General features: G+C 44.3%; 1 protein-coding gene across 2 annotated transcripts in view; it reads left to right on the top strand.

Annotated features, from left to right (window-relative positions):
* Positions 1-15624, top strand: part of LOC138513937 (V-type proton ATPase subunit S1-like) — a 645312-nt gene extending 629688 nt beyond the window's left edge. For both annotated transcript variants that reach the window (XM_069629102.1, XM_069629103.1), the window contains exon 10: positions 15205-15624. In XM_069629102.1, the coding sequence (XP_069485203.1) occupies positions 15205-15414 (210 nt within the window). In that variant the 3' untranslated portion in view covers positions 15415-15624. The remainder of the gene's footprint in view (positions 1-15204) is intronic.
* Positions 15625-23729: the final 8105 nt, after the last annotated feature.

The following is a 23729-nucleotide window of genomic DNA, read 5'->3' as shown; positions in this document are numbered from 1 at the left end:
GGTCCATAAAGTGAGTCCCATTACATGAGGTAATACATGCTGCTCTTTTTAAATTAAAGAGGTTATAAACTAAAGGACTCTTTCATGAAGAAAAATAGATATATACACCTGATATTAATATCATTATTATTATTTCTGCATGAAAATGTTGAGTAGTTGGAACAGCTCATACTGATTAGACAACCCGTTTTAATGTCTCATGCCTTGTATAGTGCACATTGATGCAATGTGATTGCACCAGTAAAATTGGCTGCATTTGTTCAGATGTAATTGAATGTTTTTAATGATTTAGAATTGGGCGCATGCAGTTGTGTGGTGCGCTTCACCTGAGTAAGGCAGTGCACATTTTGGCACAAGTACCTGTTCGTGTTGTCTGTTCTAAGCGAGGCAACTAAATAATGGCAGTGACTCTGTATGTGAGGCTGTACCTAGTATATTTGAGAATTGATGGTTGGGCATGGCACAAAGGTTGCACTGGAGCACTTGATGTTGAGCATGTGCATATTCTGGTTGTAGATGGGCAAAAAAAGTGAGATCAAGCTCTGCTGGAAGAATGCCCTCTTCCCCGAACCCACCCCATGGCTGCTCATGTTAGGCCCACCCCCCACCGCCTCCACCACAATAAAAAGCCTCGGATGCATTATGGATTCAAACCTGACACACCACAACACATTAATTCAGTGACAGAAAGCTGCTAACTACACACGTGCATTCTCCAACACATCTTTCTCTACCTGACCTTTCCACACAGAGTTGCTGTGATTGTTGCTATTGCCCTCTCATGATTAGACTATGCGAATGCCCTATACCTGGGAGCCCCTGCATCACAACTAAGAAAGCTCCAAGTGGTTCAAAACACAGCAGCAAGGCTCCTTCTTGCCACAGGATCTAGAAAACACATCACACCCACACTCCAGATCCTTCACTCGCTGCCGATCAGGCGTAAATCCACCTTAAAGGCAATGTGCATCACCCACTGAGCTCTCTACAACACAGGACCAGAATATCTACAAGATAAACTCACACATAACAGGCCCACCAGAAACTTGAGATCAGGCATAACACTCCTCCTTGTCATTCCAGGGACAAAATCATCCAGAGAAGGGGGCTGGTGCTTCTCAGTCCAAGCACCCAGCATTTGGAACTCGATTCCATTTACCATCCACCAGAGAAAGTATCTCCTCACCTTCTGGAAGGCTCACAAAACCTGGCTTTTCCCTTCTACATCGTGACAGACTTAGTCCATCTCTTGGGTGAACTATTTCTCACCAGACATGAATGTGGGAGCACCTGATGAGCCGACAAGATAGTACCTAGCCTGGACTGAAAGATTTCAGTCAGGCCTTAGGATATGCTGCGCAAGACATCATTGTAACTAGATGTCAGCCTTGATTCACTGGTAAGTCTAGCCCTCCATCACAATGGAGCATAGCTGCATCCCTCCTGGGGCACAGCCACCCACCGGCATACATCTGCTGTAATGCCTGCTCAAATTCACCCCTCCAATCACACATGACCACTTCCAATAGAATGCAGGTCAGTCCTACGAAAACATTCAGTCCAGCTGTGTCTCATTGACTCTCCTACTTGCCTAACAGTCTGCCACAGCACCTATCCTCTCATCAGATTTCCGTGGGCTGCTATCTGGGACCTACCCACCCCTACCTACCTTCGAGCTGGCTAAAAAAATACACCTGCATTTTAGAATCCGTCCTTCACATATAAAATCTCTGACCACAGTCAACGGAAGGGCATTCACCCCGCAGCGCTTCAAGGCCATACCAATGGCAGTAGGCACTATACAAATGCCACATAACAAAACATAACATAACATATGACCGCACCAGTTATGGTGGGAATGTCAGGCTTGCACCTGCCCTATGATGCTAGTTCCTGGGCATGAGTGGCTTTCCCAGGGGATATGATGGCTTTAGGGGATCACTTAGTATCATATAGGATCTGGTGATGTGTGTTCCTTTGGTGTTTTAACACCCTTTCCAAGGTGTACACGGTAATGAACAATCACAAATTTTTATCTCTCTTAAATTTAGTTTTTCATTTTAACGGTATGAACATGCTGAAGTATTTGGCACTAGTTTCTGTGACATTCTGTTTGGAGGTTTTGGCTCACAAGATCAGCATGCAAAAGCGCTGTACATCAGTGAATCAAGACTTATCCTGCATTGACTGATGATGCTGCAAGGCTCAATTACATGTAGCTCCATAAAGAACCAGCAGTCACGACCTGGAGCAAGCAACCCCTACACCTCCTTTATGATGCATCTCAGCCTTGCGCCTCAGGATCCATCCTACTGTGCTACTTCTATTGCTAGCCCTAATTCCTCTCCACTCACAGATTTCCTTCCTGAGAATTGTAGTGCACAAAGAACAGATCCTTTCACTGGACAAGGCCAGAATCAATTAACTCAATATCCTCCCCATAGGCCGGGATCAGAATCTCCATTTCCATAACACTCCCGCGCTGCACATAGTCCCCAGCGACCGTGGCACGCGAACTTCAGCCGCGCTCTGCCCGGCAATAGCCACAAACAAGCCCACGCAAAGAACGGTTATTGGACATTTTCCCACCCCGAACAAGCCCACGCAGAGAGCGGCCACTCCGCTTTGCCCCGTCTCGAACAAGCCCACCCAAAGAGCAACTTTTGCGCCTTGCCCCGTCCTGAACAAACTCACTCAGAGAGCGGCTATCACACTCTGCCCTGCCCCCGAACAAGCCCATGCAGAGAGCGGCTGCCACGCTACTTACCGCCCTGAACAAGCCCACTCAAAGAGCAGCTATTTCGCTCTGCCCTGCTTCAGCCCCAAACAAGCCTGCGCTCTGCCCATCTTAAGCCCTGAACAAGCCTATGCAGTGAGCGGCTACCGCGCTGCGCACCGCCCTGAACAAACCCACGCAGAGTGCAGCTATTACGCTCCGCTATGCCTCAACCCCCAACAAACACAAGCAGAGAGCTGTAGCTGTGCACCGCCCTGCAATAGCCCCCAACAAGCCCTTCCCCAAAGATAGCACCTGCCCTACTACTAATGGTCCTTGCAAAGAGCTGCTTCCTTCCAAGCCACTTAAGATCACATCTTCATGTGCGCTCTTTCCCACTACCACCTCCACCCTCAGCACTATCCTCGCCCTCAGACCTATCCTGCAAGCCAGCACCACTATCCCAGGGGAGCCCATTAGAACTACACCAGCTCCCTTACCTGTTTAGAAATGCATGGTTACGCTCCAGGTGCCCAGTCACCCCCTGCCATCTCCCAACCTCTTTCCTAAAACGAAATTCTCACCTTAGTGCCATTACATACACATGTTGCGCCACCTCAACCACAAAGTCAACACATGACTCTAACAAACCAGCATAGTAACTACCTGGCCCATGCCAACCCACCTTGCCATTCACAGGCAGATCTCTTGTCTGAACCCTGTCTCCACTATGTGGTGCCCCCACACTGAGGATCTCAGTAATCCTCTTGTTGAGCACCCCTTAGAACACGACCCCACTACAAGAGCACCCCCACCTTTTTGCACTTTAAGCCCTCAACCCCTCTGCCACCCACCGCCGTGACCCTTCTCCTGGAGTATAAACTCTCCCGTCTACTCGGATCCCTCATTAACATTAGGTCACTCCCGGCTCCTGCGCTGGATATCAATGATCTGATAACCTTCATAACTTAGACCTTCTGGCCCTCACCGGAACCTGACTTCACCAAGGCTCTGGCCCAGCAGTCTCTGTAGCCACACCAGATGGTTTTTCCATCCTGAGGTGCGACAAACCACTCACACGAGGCAGAGGCGTAGCTGTCATCTAAAGAGATTCCCTCCAAGTCAAGACCCTGCAGTACCTCCACAGAAGCTCACTGCGAGCTCACTGCGAGCATCTCTCTATAAATCTTACCACTACCCCCATTGATACCATTACCATACATTTCCTCCATCGCCACCAGGCCCATCAGCCACCTTCGAGGAATACCTTGTCCACAGGCGACAACATTAAGCCTACATCCAGTGTTATCTTCTTGGGTGACTTCTACCTAGGCCCCACAGTAGCCAGTGCCCTTACAGACCAAAGCTTCAAACACTGTGGCCTCACCCCGCCACTGAAAAGGCAGAATCTTGGATTAGATCGCTAATCTGAACAGCCAGATCCTTATCACTTCCAACACCCCATGTCCCAGGTCAGACCACCACATACTGGGCTTCTGCCCTCCTGCACGGAAACTTCCACCACCCTCCCTACTCACATAACCACCCACGTTAGCCTGCAGCTCCTGCAAAATCTCCAAGAAGTCGATTACACCCACCCTATTGCCACTGAATCTCGAACACCTTAACATCTCAGGCCCCCAAAGCCTAGCAGACATTTATGCCAGCGCCTTGATCAATGCAGTAAATCTGGTGGCCCGCTCCTCCTCAGAAAATCCAAACCAACGTGCCACCTTAACTCATGTTTCACTGCTGACCTCCAAGCTTTACACTCACAGAAGAGACAAGCGGAAGCCACATGGAAAAGAAACATCAAACCACCATAAAACAAGATTGAACAAAATTGCTAAAGCTTACAAACTAGCCATTTCGGCAGCCAAAGCCAAAGTTTATAACTCCAGAATCGCCAAAGCCAGTTCCAACTCAAAAGAATTATTTAAAATACTTAGGGAATTAGAATCCCCTGTCCCTGCCGGCATCAACAAAGATGAAACTTGGTGCACTAACATCCAGAATGCCATGTGTACCAAAATATGGACGCTACAGCAATAAACTTCTAATAAGCAAGCTGTAATCACCCCCTGCAGCTCTCTGCAGATCATTAGAACACATCCTGCACCCCCATTCCACTTCCGAGATACTTCATAATTAGAAACAACCAAAATCCCCAGAAACCTCAAACCGTCCAACTGCAAAGGAGACATCTGCCTAGCAGCCATTATCAAAGATTGCTCCAAAGCCCTTGTCCCTTTAATCGCAATTTAGTCCCGGCCAGCCTTAAAGAATCCTGGGTCCTCCCTCTACTGAAAAAAACATCTCTGGACCCAGCTAACAACTACCGCCCAATCACTACAGTTGACTTCCTGATCAAGTTCCTAGACAGATCTGCACACATTCAGAATCAACACTATGTAACGCTCACCTGATTCCCGTAGAGGCGCTGGTCTTGACTGGGCGTATACCGTATCTTCAAAGGTGATGTGTAACACACGGCTGGCTCTTTGGGCTGGACCTCTGTGCACTGTATGTCTGACTCGAAGGGTAAGATGTCTGCAGATAGAAAATATGGGATTAATGAACTGGGTTATTAAATGTCTCTCTCTTCTTCCCTTTCTCTTCTCCTGTAGAACCCCGAAGGTTAACGCTCTCACCTTAGGTAAGTGAACACCGTGCTCTCCATCTGCCTCGGGGCAGGGTGCTGTAACCAGTTTCTTCACTGGATAAGGGGAGCAGGCCTCTTGACTTCAGAGGACTGCTGTCCGTCGTTTACTGCACGAACGGTAAGTTTCGAGTAATTCTAATGTCTTTAAAGTCTTTAGTAATGATGTCTCTTGTTTTGCAGGGTTCCGGCGATGGTGGATGACGGGCTGAAGTGAGTTGAAGATGGAGCCCGTGTGATGAATAGAAGCGCCTGGAAGCACGTAAGTAAGCGCTTGTTGCCTGCTTCACGATGCGCTCTAACTGTCTTTTTATTTTGCAGGTACAAGTTCGGAGCGGCTGCAGGGTGCCGGAATACCCACTGGGTTAGATGTGGAAAGGAGTAATGGCACGTGAGTATTAAAGTTCCCCAATGTCTTTAAACGCACCTTGTTTTGTCTTTCAGATGCGGGATGCAGCGCCGAAGGCCTCCGGAGCGTGCGAAGAGTTGGTAAGCTTTTGTCTTTCAGATGTCGGAATGCAGCGCGAGGCGTTGGTGACAGCCGATGGACCAGGTAAGTGAAGAGCTGTCACTGAAGACCGTAATGCTAACCTGTTCTTTCTTGTCTTTATAGGTGTTGCTGAAGACTGGATTCAGGATGGTAAGCCTTTTTCCTTAGGCCCAGGATCAGATGCAGAAGACACGATGAGCGTTCTGCTGCAGAGGATGCAGAATAACGCAAAGCAAGATTCATCCATCGGGTGTGGTTTAAATAGCCTCCTGTAGTGCTTAGGTGTCTCCTTCCACAGCCACGCCTAGGTAAGAAAAGAGTTCCTGCTTTCCAGAAGAGTTCCAGTGTTCTGAACATAGGGAGTGGCTCCTGCCCCACCCAACAGGAAAAGTAGTTCCAAACAGAAGAGGATCAGAGGCTCAACTGGCAGGCAAGTAAGCAGCATGGTCTGCTGCAGGTAAGTCCACCCAAGCATTATGAGCCCGGCGCTTCCAACGCTGGGACTGGGCATATTTATGAGCCTGGTGCCACTGGCGCCAGGACTGGGTCCAAAAGGTCCCAATTGGGACTGGTTGGCACTCGGAACCTGGGTTATGGATCTGCTTCCAAGGGAGTTGGGAAAACCCTGACCTTTTGGAAGCAGAGATCATGACACACTACCTGTAATCGAACCAGATCCTAGGGGTTCGGCAATCTGGTTTCTGCCCAAGTTACTGTTCTGAATCAGCCCTATTAGATCTACAAATCCACCTGGATGCTTTCAGATATGAGGGCACCCCAGCCATCCTCATCCTACTGGATCTCTCGGCTGCTTTCGACCTGGTAGACCATGAGACCCTTTGTCACCACCTCACCACCTCTGCTAATTTCTCCCATGAGGCTACCGCTTGGATCCTATCTTTTCCTAGAGGGTAGATTCATGAGAGTTTTCTCAGACACTGCGAGTGCCCAGCCCATTCCCATACTGCGTGGCGTCCCTCAGGGCTCCTGTGCCTCGCCTTCATTGTGCAACATATTCACCAAACCCCTTTTTGACCTACTCAACAACATCGGCATATCCTATACCAAATATGCCGATGACACAAAAATACTCCTTCAACGAAGACTCCCTCAGGCTGAACAAAGTGTACGCTACCACCCAAACCTGGATGGCCATGAACGTCTTGAATGATGACGACACAGAGATCTTGTTGGTAGGCTCTCCGTCCATGTTGCAGAAGCTCTGCCCCCAGTACACCGCTTTCAGAATAGATGGAATCCAGATCCCAGTATCAACGTGAGTAAAAACACTGGGGGCCTCATTACACGGACGGCGGTGGACCAAGGTGCTATTAGCACCTTGGTCCATGCCGGTAAAATACCAGCACCGCCTTGGAGGAAAGGGGAATTACCACCCTATTCCAAGGTTGGTGGGACGGTAATTCCCCCTTCCCCCATTGCCCTTCCCCATTCCCATTTTTGCCCCATAGGGCATAATGGGAATGGGGAAGGTGCTAATTACGGCACTGCAAATTGCGGTACCGTAAATAGCTCCCTTGTCCCTTTGCGGGTTGGTTTTTAACGCCTGCAAAAAGCAGGCGTTAAAGTCTCCAACCCGCAAAGGGACCTCGTAGTAAGGCGGTAAGGGTTAACGGTCACCGGTACCATTAACGGTGACCATTAACCCTTACCGCCGTCCGTGTAATGAGGCCCTGGGTGTCTACCTGAATGCCTCTTTATCGCTCACCAAACAAGTGAGTGTGGTGGCCTCCTCGGCAACTTACACAGCCAAACTTATCAATTTAGGGAGACAATTCCTGTCGCTTGAGAGCTGCCTAACCATTGCAAGAGCAATCACGAGGCCAACACTGGATATTTGTAATGTCTTCTTAGCTGGGACCACCAAATGGAACATAAATAAGCTACATATTATTCAAAATAACTCTCTCCAAGCTGCTCTAAATATTCCCAAAAGAGACCATATATCAGCCGCCAGAAAAAAGGCACGTTGGCTCCTCATTAGGGAAAAGATCATCATCAAAACCTTGTCAATTACCCACAGATGCCTGAGCAGCACTGCCCGACAATATCTGGCTAAGAAAATCAAACAATCAAAATCCAGCAGACCGGTAAGGTCCCTCCATGCAAATTGGCTGGTCCTCCCCAAAGTGAAAATAGCCAGAGGTGGTGGAGAGAGCTTCCCATAGGTGGTCGCAAACCAATGGAACGCCCTCCCCCCAGAACTAATATCAGAAGACTCCTCTTGGGCCTTCCGCAAAGCCCTGAAAACCTGGCTATTTGCCTAGCGGTCCTTCTAGGACACAACCAATGACTACCGCTCCAATCTGTACAGTTACCACGGTAGTGTGTCAGGAGTGGTTTGACACTCTTCTATTGAAGCTTTTTGTATCATGTAACTGGTTTGCAACAGCACCCTGATGCCTCAGGGTTTAGGCGCTTTACAAATGTCAAAATAAATAAATAAATATGAAATCACGCCCTCAGTTCAAATATTCTCACCAGGATCCTTTCTATGGGCTAATTTTACTATGTATTTCTACTCTTTTCTGTCTTCACTGAATGACCAAACGCTAGGGTTTTCAAAACATCCCACATCTAATGCAACAGGGCACACTATGCCAATGTGTTGACCACTCATTTATTTTTTAACGCTTTGTGGCATTATTTTATTTACATATGTTATAGTGCAATAATGTCAAAACAAGCTCTCAGATCTCATGGTTGACCCAGCCTCTCATACTTTTGTGGCTTATGAAATACGATTCTTTGATTGTCTAGTAAATCAGAGCTTTCAGTCATCAGTAATTTAGTGCTTGAATAAATATATCACTTTAATTATTAAATATAAGACAACTCATGCAACTAGCACTACTGCTCTGGCCGACATCAAATAGTGACATTTAATTCTTAGGTCTAGCTAGGAAGAGCTTCAACCCTCTACCATAACAATTGTGGGTACATTTTAGAGTTATCCTGGTATCAATTAACTGGTCCGTGATGCAGAAATTGGCATTTATTGCACTATTGCATTGTGCTGTACCCTTTAGCACTTGCAATTCTCTGTCCACTGTATTGTACAAGTTATGTCGTGGCATGGAGGTGATTTCCATGGAGCAAAGGGAAGGCCATCCTGCGTTGCACAACTCAGATAGCTTCACTTCGAGTGACAAAATCAATGCCTCTCCTGAGCCACTGGGCTGCCCCTGCCCCTGTGTGTTACCGAGCTGGCCAGCAGTACATACAAGCATGGCAGGGTGCAGTCTGAAAGACAGGCATCAGCCATAGAGCAAATCTGTACCAGCTGATCATCATCAATGAAGAGAAAACAAGTCTGCCATGCTGAGTGTGGCAGGGCCATATTAGAACGAAGTAAGGACCCCTTTCAGAAAGCTCCGACAATGAGAACTTTGTTGACTTGCAACTATAGCCTTACTTAAGACAACCATTTTCAAAAGACCCCATAGAGAACACAATGTGTCATGTTGAATAGGGTTTTTCATGAGCCCATCCACATTGCGCAGTCTTCATTAAACAGATTTACTCATGTCATAAATAAATCTGGCTTTTCCATGGCAAATGTTGACCAGGACCACTAAAAGGATCAATACACCTGATGGTTGTAGAAGATCTGGAAGCAGTAGCAAAATAAACGGACTGAGATTTGTAGAAGATCTACTATCTGGTAGCTAAAAAGGATCAGAACTAGGGAAGCACCTCACCATTGCATAGTTAATGCATAGGGTGGTCTATGGATAATGGATGTATACATTAGTATTTAGGTTGATGGTACAAGTTTGCAGTTCCTCCTGTGTTTGTCATCGAGTTTTAGGGCGCAATTGTGCAGGTTTCTTGGTGTCCGTGTTATGAATAATTGTTTTGGACTCTTCTTTGTTTTTGTATCTATTTATGTACTGTTGTCAAACTACATGTTGTTATGTAAGTCCACCAGAGGAGAGTTGCTGTAAGGAGTCTCCTGCAGCCCATCACAACAGAGGCCTCCCCACAAGTCACAGCTAAAACCCATCATTCTCAGGGGAGTGGCCAGGGAACTATAAAAGGCGCCCCATCCACAGTCCGTTTGTGGGTTGTTGGAGAGGAGGCCAGTCAGGGTGTGGAGAGAGTTGGGAAAAGAGAGGAATGAGTATCTTGGAGCAAAGACAATGATATTGGAGGGCCAGAGTGTGGCGAAGAGCTGACAATATCTTATAAGGGGTTGGGTGTGAGTGGAAAGGAGCTGTGAACGTTGGATGGAGGGAAGGTTTGTGGGAAGGATCACCATGTGGAAAGATGGTGCAGGATGGAGAAGAAATGCTAGAGGAGGTTGGTTGAGTTAAGAAGGAGGTGGGAAAAACAGCATTCTAGTTCAAAACTCAGCCATGACAACTGGAAGGCTTAAGTCAGCAGCTCAGGTCCTACCCTGAAACCAGGTTGTTTATAGACCATATATGCATCCTAAGGAAAGGTTGAGTAGGGCATATAGGACCTTCCAATCAAGACACAACTAGGGACCTTTGTGGAGAAAGACTGTGGATATCAGCCCCTTGAGCCTCCCAACCTATACCCCACAAGTTACATTTAGATTATACTGCACAGGAGTTGTGATTTACCCTTTCCCCTTGAAGCCAAAGACATTCCTTTGTGGTATGTAGTTAAGAAACTCCCATGGACTATATTTTTGAGTCAGTCTCGTCTCTTGATGTCGGTGGCTATCCTGGCACAGTATAGTTTCTGCAAAGTAGTAAAGAATTCTCATGGTAAATCTTGCAATATAGGCATGTTCAGGCATAAGGATACCCATTTAAATAGAAGAAAAAACACAACTGTGTTTGATTATCTAGAAATTAGGCTATTGGCAAATGGAGACCAGACCAGTTAGGTGGAATAAAGTGGATGTGTGATAAAGGAACATCAGTTTGCTACCGGAACACATACAAAGAGCAGCTATTCTGACAACTGAAGTTTATAACGTGCAGACAGATGACCAGCAGCCTTGTATGGGATTGACCTTTGGGGCCTTTCTATTATTAGTTTTGTCAAATTGGGTAAAGTGTTGTTTGAAAATCACCCCAAAAGTTCCACTTTATCTGGAATTGGGTTTACAACAAATTTGATATGAGGCCCGTTAAAGACCCATTTTTGTTTTGTCCGCCCGAATACTTTAAGTGATTTGACCTTCCATAGAAAGTATTATGGAAGCTTAGTAATTATACCATAGGCGGTTTATGAAAATGTAAGGATATCTGATGGTACTAGCCATCAGACTAAAACAGTTCATGAAGAACAGGCTTGAATATGTAATAGCCGTTCATTTTTATTTATAGTAATTAGTTTCCAATGCTAATGATTTATTTTGACTTTTTGTATAATCTTTATTTTTCTTGTTTCTCTTTCATAATTATTATTTCTCCCTCTTTTGGAAAACTTTTACATAACATGTGTAATATGTGATTTCAACAATACTTTGTGTTTACATTTGGGGATACTGGCTTATTTTTATATTACTAGTACTTTATGACCATCATTTTTGTTACTAACAACACAAAGTTAAATAATTTTCAGAGATAGAAAAGGATGCATAATACCAAATGTACTGATTATAGAATCCTTCTCTCAAGAGAGTGGAAGCTGAAAACATGTGTTGTCAAGTTTAGCAACCTCATACATAATATGTGAAAAGGATTGAGTTTGAATATAAAATTCGATTTGTTCCTTACGGGTCCCTGTCTTAATGTTTGAGGAATATGCACAATGCTTGCAGAAAGACACCACTATGCATAGGAGATTCTTTTTGAATAGTGAAACTCCAACTGTTTCAAACAGTGCCGCAAAATACTCAATTACGTTTTGTATGGTCTAACGCAAAGGATCCCAAACATACATTATTGAACTTCCAGTGATGGATGATACATGTCGTTGTGTGTGTGTGTATGTGTACAGCTTTATAGCTGAAATGGCCTATTCGTTCACAATTTCTTCGAGAGACAATGTTTGCCCGTCACACATCTGTACAGATCATTCTAGAAAAATACCAGTATAACGTCTGCATATGTATGTAGTAACATAGTGACGTGAGTTGTGACATTTCCAATGAAAGTAATTATACAGTTATATCATGTATGCATTATTGATAGATTTGGGCTATATACATACCCAGCGTAAAAAGTATCTTTTTCATGACACGTGCCCCCACAGTTGTAGCATGAATATGGCGTGCATGCCATTGAATCCATCTGTTGTACTTTAAAGATGTTATATTATAGAACTTTTATACTGTGCCAAATCATCACTGTGGTGGTCTCAGAGCACCTATGCAGAATGAAATGTGCCACCAGCTGCTACAGATAACACTTGTAAATGATTTTCTGAAACAATGTTGACTGAATTCATCATTTTGTGTGGTGTTTATGGGGTAGTATGAACATCGAGACATGGGCATATTTTGCATCAATGAAATATATGACAAGCTAACCTCCTGGTTTATAACCCAATAAAGGGTTGTAGGATGTCAATCCATTCAAAAAGATATATATGCAAATATGTTGGCTTGATAAAGATTTCACGTGTGACATCATATAGCAATGGGCTTTCTGTGCAAACAGGGAACAGTTAAGTAGTTCCTTTATGTAGCCAGGGGGAAGTAAAATTCATATTGGATCTCTTTTCATATGGAAGCAAAGTTTGGGGCTTACACAGTGGCTGCCTTGGCTAGCGTCTGGATTAGGGCCAGGAGAGCATTTTCAGTTGCGTTCTGCAGAAAAAGTGTCAGTTTCCAGGCAAAATGTGTCCAATCTGCCCATTTCACTTGCAAACCAGAATTTGCAGCATGTGGGCTTTTCCCGCCCAAAATGTTCTTCAAAAAGTTGTTTTTTCGAGAATAAAAAGATTTGGGTAGGAAAGGCAGTGCTTTGCCCTTTAAATTTCATTTTCCTTCGAAATATATTTTTTTGGGCTGTTTTTCGGACCACAAAAAAGAAATTTCAGGAGAAATGAAACTTACACTGCAAAAAAACACAACAAAAGTGTGGCGGAAATGGTTGAAAGCCAACCAGCTGGCAGAATGGAATTGTTGGCAAATTCCAACAATTCCGTTTTGCCTGTGGTAATTTTACACACCCCTTGTCTGGCTATGAAGTGTCAGCTGTCCACATGTATTGCACACCGGGAAATACTTAGTTGTTTGTTTGTTTGTTTGTTTGTTTGTTTGTTTATTCACTTGATTACACGCACCAAACACAAAGGTAATAGGGCGCAACCATATGAAAATGCAAGGCTTACATAGTTATACAATATAAAGAAGTATACACATATAATGGACGTTACAGAGTTACAGACACAATTCAGGTACAGGATAGGAACCTATATGTTTACAATAATATATAATATACAAGTATACAATTTGAGGGTAATTCAAATAGTTGTCTTTTTCTACTGCAGATTTGGAACAATCCTTAGTTAAGAACATGTGTATTCTTGGTAAGTATTTAGCCTAGTTAGCTCTTCTTTGAAAAAGCAAGAACTTTTGGACATTTGAGGGACATTGATAATACATTCTTTAAAGGCTTAAAAATGACAACAATTGGAAACAGGAATTCTCGACTTAAACACCTAGCCGTGTGCCCCTTAGTTTATATAGCCTTTACATCTAAGTTAATTCTTACAACACAATCAGGCTACAATGTTAAAGGGCCAAAACAAGGAAGGAGAGAAGGGACCAGAACTGAAAGTTGGAAAAAATTTGCATGTGCAACAGCAGGCATCTCTGAAAATTCAATCTTCTAAAATCTTTCAGGGTTGTGGATTGAGAGTCAGATCTAGTACTAGCTGTGGATCAATTCGATCCCAGACACTATACAGTGTTTAAGAACCTGTCTTTTGTTTACATAAGAATATTTCTCTTGCAAAGTTAACAACACATACCGGCATCAAGTCTTCTCCAGTTTGACTCCCTACCATATCAGATTGTGGGCATCCTGCCAAGGATTCTGTCCATATCACCTATAACTCTGTACCCAGAATTTAGTTCTTCAGGACCTGATCAGATGCTGCCTGCTTGTGTCCATCCGACAAGTGTGAAATCCATCTCAGGTTATCTTGGACTTCTTGGTCCTTTGGAAGAAACTTTGAAAACTATTTTTTATGACTTTTTCTTCTTTGCATTTTTGAAATGTTTTTCATTAAATGGTTTTAAGGTTTTCGTTATCTCATTTGGAATTATTATGATTCTTTTCATTTATATCCATTTCTGATTGGGCAATAAAGTTATAAGATTGTGAAATTCAACCCCAATCATTATTGCTTCTAGACATACCAATCCGAAGATGAAGAGACATGGTTAGGACAAGATTATATCCAGATTGCTTCTACTTTTACTGTGAAGGTGCTATGTGGTAGGCAGGTTGATGAGAATGAGAAGAACCTGGGGATGGGCGCACAACCTGCTGTGTGATGCCAGCCATATAGGAGGTAGATGGGTGATCCTCCATGCTCCCTATTTATTCACCAGCTTCATGCACAGTACATATCAGACCTCACTGGAATGCCGAGAACAATACTATCAAACCCTTAATGGTGCAGGGACTCCAAAACACAGAACACCTGGGGTAAAAGCCTGAGTCCTGAGGGTTCACCAAGGATGTTGCAATGGAAAGGCAGTGAGATGAGGCTGACCCCAGCATGGAGGCAAATCTCCAGAGGGGCAATAGGCTGAAGAACTCCCAGCTTTCAACAATTCCCAAAAGGCAGTTTCATAACATTTGAAGACGTTTCTTGAATTTTAAGGACCACAATCTGCATTTTATCTACAATATGATTCGTTTTGCCTCCAAACCAGTTAGTATAACCATCACAGAATCTCCCCTGGAAACATTGTGGACTTACCTTTGTTTACATGGAAACCATTTGTCCTGTGCATTTTTCCTTTCCAAAATATTGTAAAAATGATATTGAAAAAACGCCTTGAAGAATTGTAAATTATGAGGGATCCTCTCATTTTTTTTCTTTCCAAGGTGCAAGGACACCGCCACCTCTTATAAGGCTTTGTGTGTAGTAGTAAACAGATAACATTATTGTTGCTTCTGGTATTCTATGCATTAGTTTAGGTTTGTGCTGTGTCTGGGAATCTGTTTTCAATTATACTGTTTTTCAATGATCTGGTTAAATGTATTATCTCTAGGCCGTCTGCTGTCAGATTTACGCTGTACCCTAACAGATAATTGCGGAGTGCCACCTTTATTATCCGCTCGCACCACTCCAACTTGAAACTCTGCACCAGACTGTTACATTTTATCGCTCTCAGAGGTTCTTCCATATGTCTTATTGTACTGTTTTTCTCCCTTGCAGATCCAGGGATTCAACGTTAAAGATAGTCTGTTTTCCTATTCAACAGACTGCACCGGATTCTTCTCCGCTGCCATCTGGATGGCCTTGGTGTCATCGTTTGTTTTATTGTGGATCTTGGCCTATGGCATTTACATGCTCATGAATCTAACAACAAATGATAAATTTGATGACCCTAAAGGACACCCTTTGTCAGTGGGCCAGGGGGAGTAGCTGTGGAACGTTCTGCCATTGTTGTGTAATCTTTGGTCAGGTAGTCAGGAGGGTGTTTTTTTTGCGGAGTGTAGTGTTTAGCCAGATAGGATTTTTTTTTTTAAACGGTGCAATCTGAACAATGAAATCCTTTATCATAAATATAATCTCACTATCTCAGGTTATGTAATAAACTGTATAAATCTACGAAATAAAAAGCTACCAAATGCACACTTTTAATGTGTATTTTATTCTAAGGTTAGTTTTATCAGAGTCGCAAAGAAAATTATAATATGTATCTTTTATACTATGTAACAGTTTTTATGTTTTACATTGCTCATTTTAATAATACAAAGTGATGTTTATACATGTTGACTTTTTTAAGTAATTCAATTTTATTCAATTTTGGTGATAGAGATCCACAACATGTTGGCAAACAGAACCGACGCAAGCATATCATACACCCATATAAAACATGACCAGAATAAATTATTGAAATCCTTACAATTTGTACCCTAAGAATATATATCATGGAGTCCACATTCTGAGCTGGCCAGGGTTTCTCCTTTGGGAAATGCTATGCCTGAAAGGTCTTTACCCTCTGCAAGAGGAGGTTTCATAGACAAACAACACAAAAAGATTTTCGTTGCATTGGTTATGTGTGCTTGCACCAGGATCTAACCTGGCTGGAAATGCTCCTCTTATTTCCCCAGTCACTGATTATTTAAGCAACATTACCCGAGCAGGGGGGACATTACTGGCCATTTATTTCCCCGGGCCATATAGAAGCCTGAGCAAACTGAGGGCTTTAACAATAGCCTGAGGCATTACCTGGCCCGATAATTCCACCCTCCCCTGTGAGGTTAATATTGACGTTAGTACCCCGGCACGTTGTAGCAGTGTACTAATAGTGTTTTCTTTTAAGCTGAGAAAACGACGTGTTTGCCGTTTCTCAACTTCAAAATAAGATGGCTGCCATGGATTGTGGCGGCCATTTTATGTCCCTTCTCCCTTTCCACGGCGGCTAGTGACATTCCAGAGACACACGCCGGGAACACTACTGTTCTCAGGCAGGAGAAAGAGAAGGTAGCCTCATTAGCTGGGAGGCCAAAGCCACGCCCCCACAGGGTACTAATATTCAATAGACAAAATGATGAATGTCCAACAGACCTTGTGTATGTATGGGGGCTGGGGACTTTCAGTCCTCCATTTCTGTGCAAAGGCCCACCATCCAATGAGGGGTTCTTTTTAGCTATTTGTCAGCTCTTGTTGCCAAAAGTTTCTCAGACCACATGATGGTTCCAAACTGCTGTCAATGGCCAGTAGCTTGGCATCAAATGCTGTTTCTTGATTGGGGTGGTTTCAAGTCCTGCAAAGAATGGAGGCTATCATATAACTGAGTTTCCCAGCCATGTTTATTAAAAACTGAGCCATGATAAAACTATTAGGCTAAGCCTTACTGCTCTCTAACCTTGATGCCCCATTTCCTGTCTGAAATACATGTCTCAAGCAGGTTTTTGGTATGAACTATTCTTCCAAATCTAGCTGAACCTATAGAAGAATCAAAGGAATTTATACCTGCTAGGGAACAGGGAATACATCCTCTGGCTTCCTCAGCATTCTTTTTATATTGCTATAAGAAGTAGCACTAATAAGCCATGAGCAATTTTGGATGTTATTGTTATCTTTTTAATTACAATTTGTATTTGATTTTAGCAGAATTCAGTGGAGTACAACATAGGGTCATGGTAACATGGTCAATTTCATTTAACAGAGGGTGTAGGGTCTGTGTAGAGATGTTAAAGGGCGCTGCCATGGATTTAGAAATCACTTTTCTAGCTTAGAAAACAATGTTATTAATACTCTGCTAGAGGATACGTTGGTGGATGATTTTGCTTAGAAGATTAAATCTGGGGAAGATGTGGACGAGATAAACTGGCAATATGTTCTTCAGATGTATGAGATGGTTATGCCCTTTGGAGCTTTGGTTAATTCTACTGCCAAAGTTTACAATTCAGATAGAGTATCACTCTCCTTCCTCCAAAATAAGAAACTGCAAGAGCTGAAGAGACACAGTACTTGATGTATATAGGGCAGTAATATTCCTACACTTATGCCACATGCACGAAACACTAACCTCAACCCCCACATACCAGTGCACAACCATATTTGCAAGAAATACCTGCTGGGATGTGCCACCCTCTTATGACTGTAGCTATGATGTTTTATAAGTCAGACACAAATCAAATGCATTTCACAACTATGTATACGATTGAACCATCAGGGGCTGAATAAAGGAAGGACTCCCACCTCAAAAGGTTGACACTTGAAAGAAGGCTATCATCCACACTAAATCCAGATTGAAGGAGGTTGGGAGGCAACAGTTTATGCTGCTGGAAAGAAGATGCTTTTAGACATGTGAGGCACAATTTGCTGAACCACTGTTGAGAAGATACACGAGACTCTATGATGCGTTAGCTTGTATTTAACTGCATAGACATCATGAGAGACGCTGAGATGTACAAGTTGCTGGGTTACTGGTGAGAAGCCATTTGTGACTATGTGAGACCCATTCGACAATCAAAGTGGTGAAACTCTGTGATAGAGGCTACAAGATATGTGCTGCTGGAGCGCTGTTGAGACAAAGTAAGAGCTGCTTTGGGGAATAGGTTGCTGGAAAGCTGGTGAGACACCACAAGAGAGGCAGAGAGAGCTGAGCTGCTAAAGAAGTGCAGAGATGGCCTGAACCACAAGTCAGTGGGAGAGAGGGGGGGCATTGCCAACACTCAGAGATGGGTAGACAAAAAAGACACAGGAAACACTAGGTAGTTGAAAGATTGAGGCACAGACAGATGATCCAAGAGGCTAGAAAGGAAACCAAGTCAAGCACACTGAGTTGGAGTGAAAGTCCCAAAGCATTGTTCTGTATAGGAGAAAGAATAAAAGTAAATCAAGAAACCCGCTGCATATGAGTGCAGGTAAAAAACTTTTGAAAAAAAGCAGTGTGTATATATAACTCGGTCAAGCAAGGGAACACTACCTTTTGGGAGTTGGCGTGAACATTACAAAATGTTCCGCACATGAAAATGGATCTAAGGTAAGTCACTGTTGCAGTCGGGGGAATGCAGCCAAAATCTCCTAATTTACTACGTGTAAGAAACATATTTATTAACATGCTAAATTCTTGGAATTGGATTGAAGTACCAAGTGCTCAACTCATAAGAAAGACACTGATTGAAATATTGAAAGGTGGAAATAAACATGACTACATAATGGAAGATAGGAAAAACCAGAACCCATGCTGAGGTTTATGGGAACTGTGACAAATCCCTGAGGTGTCATCACTGCTTTAGATGTGTAACCCCCTTTCCATGAGGCCAGGGTGGTGAGGCCGCTACCCGATATTCCCACTGGGGGTGGTGCTCAGCTGGAAGATCTCATGGGGATGGAGTACCCCATTGAGAGTAATGACCATTTCGGGAGAATGCAGTATCCCTTTGTACCCCCCACCTTTCCTCAAAAACCCTGCAATTCAACATTTCCTAAAGTCCCTGTGTGTTTTTGTAACACGTCACAAGTAAGTACTACTGGGAGGAGGAAGAGGCCACTAGTAACGAAGATCACTGACAAGAACAAACCTATACTCTCTAGCCTTTCGGATGATTTTATTGGCCAGCTGTCATTCAAAACCAGAGAGGGAAGAGAACAATGTCGTCTTTGTTTTCGGCACTGCATGGGCCGTGAGTGTGGCCAGGTATGCGCAGGGCAGCAGATAAGCAGACTGTGTCAGAGAGAGAGACACACATTCACCAAAGGCCCGGAACGCAGAAGGCAGACCAGAGAAGAGGGAAGTTTCCTGCCGGTGACCGAGGACATTGGAGTGCAAATAAACCACCACTGAGCTGCAAAGGAGGCGTGTGGAAGTCCAGGATAGTGTCTGATGAACCAGAGAAGCCAGCGAAGCACCTGAGAGACCAGTGAACAACCTGAGTGTAACGGCCAAGACCCTGCTGGGTGGGTAATCCCAGGGTTGGGGAGACCCAAAAGGGGCATGAGACCTGAAGTGAAGCACAGAAGGAATCTTCACCGGGAAGAGTAACCAAGTGAAGGGGGTCTGGGACACAAATTGGGAAACCATATCCCGAGCAGTAATAAGAAGAAATATAAGCTTTACATATACAAGTGCCACTCACAGACCTTGTCAGGGGAGTAAACCAAGGCTGTGGCTAGAAGAGAAACCAGATAAAGAGAACTGGGAGATTAACCAAGTGAAGGGAGTCTGGACCAACACTGGGGAAGTGCACTCCAAGCAGTAAAAAAGAGAAATACGAAGCTTACATGCACAAGTGACACTCAGAGACCTTGGCAGGAGAGTAAACCAAGGCTGTGGGTGGAAGTGAAGACAAAGAGAGAAAACAGTGAGAACGAGAGTGTTGAGTACCCTACTTGTCAGGAGAGTGCACCAAGGAGGGGGTACAGAGAAAGGGTCACGACCCTCAGCACAGCTTGGGGGAGAGAGCTAGGCTTTTCTTCTTCATCGCAGTACCTGGAAACCGGGTCTGCTGCTCACAAAGGGTCTGAGACCCACAAGATGGCTTGGAAAAGGTGTCCAGGCCATCCTTCTTTATCGCAGGGCCTAGAAGTCAGGTCTACCAAGCGAAGATAAGGATCTATCTTGACCATTGAAAACAAAGAGACCATTTTTGATAAAGTTGGAACGACTCTGGGGAAAGGAAATCAACCCCATATGTCTTGTGGAACTTTTTGTTTTGAACTACAAGGCACAGAAGCTCTTTTGGATACAGTTGGAAGACTCTTGGGAAAGGGAATCAACCCCTTGAGTCTTGTGGAACTTTTCTTGTTTGCAAAGCAAAGGTCTTCTTATCACAAGTTCATAAACAATGACAATTGTTATCTTTCCAAAAGTCAAGCAAATATTAGCATTTCATACTTCTTCAAAAGACACACTTTAGTCAGGAAAACTTGAAATTCACTTTCTGTAATGCAACAGTTTATCAAGACAAGGTGATAAAATTCAAAAAGTTCCTTTCCAACACACATTTTACTATAACCACAGTACATCACATCATCATCTTCTTTCCTGGTATACTCGCTTGCCAGGACTAACTACTAATGGTCCCTTCCCTGGTTTATTCGCCTACCAGGATAAAGACTCCCTACTACGACAATTATCTTCAGTGGTAATGATTGTTTCAATACTCTCCACATCAGGATCATAAGTGAGGAGGTTGGAACAACAACTGCTTCTCGTTAAAGTCTCTTGACTTCTGTGTTATTCTTTTATTGTCTTTTGGCTGTAGGCAATGCAGGTTTACAGTTTTCTCCCCATTCGCATTTCATATAAGAGGGTTTTTTCTCCTGCAACCTGTGATTTATTCGTATGCAACCTCTTTGCTGCTGGCAATACGGGTTGCAATGATCTCCCAATTGGCATCCCTTATCAGCAGAGTTGCATCCTCAATGCCCTTGTATTACTCTTCTGCGACCTTGGCAATGCGGGTTACAGTGATCTCCCAATTGGCATACTTTATTAGGTGAGTTGCGACCTAAATGCCCTTGTATTACTTTTCTGCGGCCTTGACAAAGCGAGTTACAATTATCTCCCATTTGGCATCCTTTATCAGGTGAGTTGCAACCTGTATGCCTTTGTATTACTCTTCTGCGGCCTTGGCAATGTAGGTTTCAATTATTTCCCAATCGGTATCCCTTATTAGGAGAATTGTTCCTTGGCTGCCTTGGAATCACTGTTCTGTTGTTTTGGGAATGCAGTTACAATGCTCTCCCAATCAGTATCTCTTATTGGGAGGGTTGTGCCCAGTTAGAATCGGAATCACTCTTCTGCTGCTTTGGCAATGCAGATTACAATGATCTCCTAATTGATTTCCCTTATTAAGAGAGTTGCGCCCAGTCTGCCTTAATTCATTCATTCGGTATTTAAAATGATCAGTTCTGCTTAGCAGTCTTTTTCAGTGCGCCCCAATGTCACCTGCGTCAAGCTAACTCATTGGTCTTCCTTGGCATCTCCTTCGGACTCGTGGGTTCTGAAGTGAATCTCCTCGGGTCCCTCTATGCTTCTGCCTGCTCCAGTTTGACTGCCACAGTATGTGCAGTCCTTCAGGGGAGCGCTGACAGCTCCGTGTGGTTGCCGGTTTAACTTCTTTACCGGAGAGGTTCACGGCATACTGGGAGCCCGATGCCCACACGGTGTAGCCTGCCTCAGAGATGCTTCCAGCTGTGCATTCTCTGTATGGCCACGCTTCTTCCCGCACGTTGGCCTCAGCTGGTTCTTCCTCTGCCTCAACAGAGTCTCCGGCATATAGTCCTGCTGCCACGTCTGCTATACTGTCAGCTTCTTCTTCCCACACCTGAAACTCATTCCTACTTCGAAAAGGTCCAGCTGAGGTGCTTGCTACCACAACTAGACTGCTCATGATACTTCATCAACTCCAAATCCCTCATCCTCGTCACAGTACCACCAGCATTATGGGGGACTTGAAGTCCATAATATTTTTGGTCTTTTTATGATTGGTTAATTTAAACTGAATTGTGAACTGAGAGTTTGTCAAGTTTATGGGAGGTTGTTAAACGAGTTGGTGATTTACCCTTGGGTTTTGGACCTCTATATAAGGTAGAATCATAACAGTTATAGGCTGTGATATTTACTTCCTGAACCCCCAACGTACCCATTTTAGGCTGCTTAGCAGAGTTTTCATATTCTATGCTTTGGGTAATTCTAGGAGAGCGAACCATTTATTGACAGTATTTCATTAGATATTTAGGTATTTTTTTCATTTATTTCTCTGTGCATTTGTAAGGTTTTTATACATCAAATACATTGTGTTTCAAAGCACCCACAAAGCAACAGAGAGGGAACTTGAGAATTAAAAACTAAAATAACAATGAAAGATAGAGGCAGACCTACTAGGCCTTGTGAGCATTCAGAACGTGCAAGTGCGGAGAGAGAGAAGGGATGAGGGAGTGGGTTGGTAAGTGCTAGGTTTATTAGGAGGGCAGTGCTAGGGAGTGAGCAGCTCTAAGTGCCTAGGTGGACTGGCCAACCTCCACTAAATAGGTAATTGTAGGCTTGTGGTAATGTAGGCCAGTCGGTGCCAAGGCAAAGGCAAAGTGCTAGGAGTGGTGGAGGCTGTAGGTGATTGGGTGTGGGAAGCCAGGACCCGGGAGGACACATAAGCGCCCTAGCTACCAATCTCAGCAACTTTGAGATTTAGCAGAGGAGGGGGGAAGAGAAGGAGGAGGTGAAAAGGAAAGCCTTGAAGAGGAAGGGGGAGGCTGATCCATAAGAGGGAGCCTGCTGAGGAAAGAGATTGGCCACCTGCTTGCTGTTCAACAAAGCGCTTCACACACAGACCTGGTGTCGGAGGAACATAAAGATCTTGAGGGAGAGTATTTAGCGAGAGCTAGTTGTAGATAGCATGGTCCCCGGCCCCAGACAGCCATGTGGATAATGCAGATGGATTTGTGGGCTGGAGAGATGCCGTGCCTGGGCTTGAGGCCAAGGATAAGTCTTGCAGCCCTATTCTGGATTAGCTAGAGGAGTCATAGAGAAGAAGAGGGTAGATTAAGGAAAAGGCTATTGCAGTAGTCTAGCCTAGAGGTGGCAGAGTAGAAAGAGCCCATAATAACCTGGCACGGATGTCCACTGAGGAAGGAGGTCAGTCATTCCAGTGCCTGCTGCGAGATACCTAGGGTATCATGGAGTTATTTTATGAGGATGGAGTGGTTGACAGTTTCACATGCAGAAGTAAGCTCAAGTAGAATGAGAAAATGTGGGGAGTTGGAATCAAGAGATGCAAGCTGTTCCTCATGGGGCATCTCATCCTCATAAGAGGATGAAAACCACGTCTTTGCTTGAGGAGTCACCACTTCCCCTCGACAACTGTCTCCTGCCATGTGAACCTCCCTCATGTTGCAACCCCCAGGGTTAGGATCAGGTAGCAGCTGCCTTCCCCTGGCCACATGGGAGGAGACTTTAGGCTGGGGTTTAGTGATGACTCAGCAGGATTCATCACAGCATGTAGTTGATTTGGTTGTAGTTTTGTGAAGCGGTTCATACATATTGTCCTCCTCAGTGCCAAGGAAAACTGGGCACTGGGCTTTGTCGCAATCCAGGCCCGGTACCCCGCTTTTCCCAGGTACTGATGATATACTATTTGTAGTGTTGTAAAATTAGCTGCAAAATTGTGGGTATGTAGTAGGCTGGGTGGTACTGTATGGTTAGTTGCGGGGCAGGGACTATTTTTACACAAGGTTGTGAGTGTTGTGGTACTGTAGTGCACTTATGAAATGGTTGTGGC

The sequence above is a fragment of the Ambystoma mexicanum genome, chromosome 12, assembly GCF_040938575.1.
Source record: "Ambystoma mexicanum isolate Mex_15411 chromosome 12, UKY_AmexF1_1, whole genome shotgun sequence".
Classification (NCBI taxonomy): domain Eukaryota; kingdom Metazoa; phylum Chordata; class Amphibia; order Caudata; family Ambystomatidae; genus Ambystoma; species Ambystoma mexicanum.
This window is presented reverse-complemented; position numbering and strand designations above follow the sequence as displayed.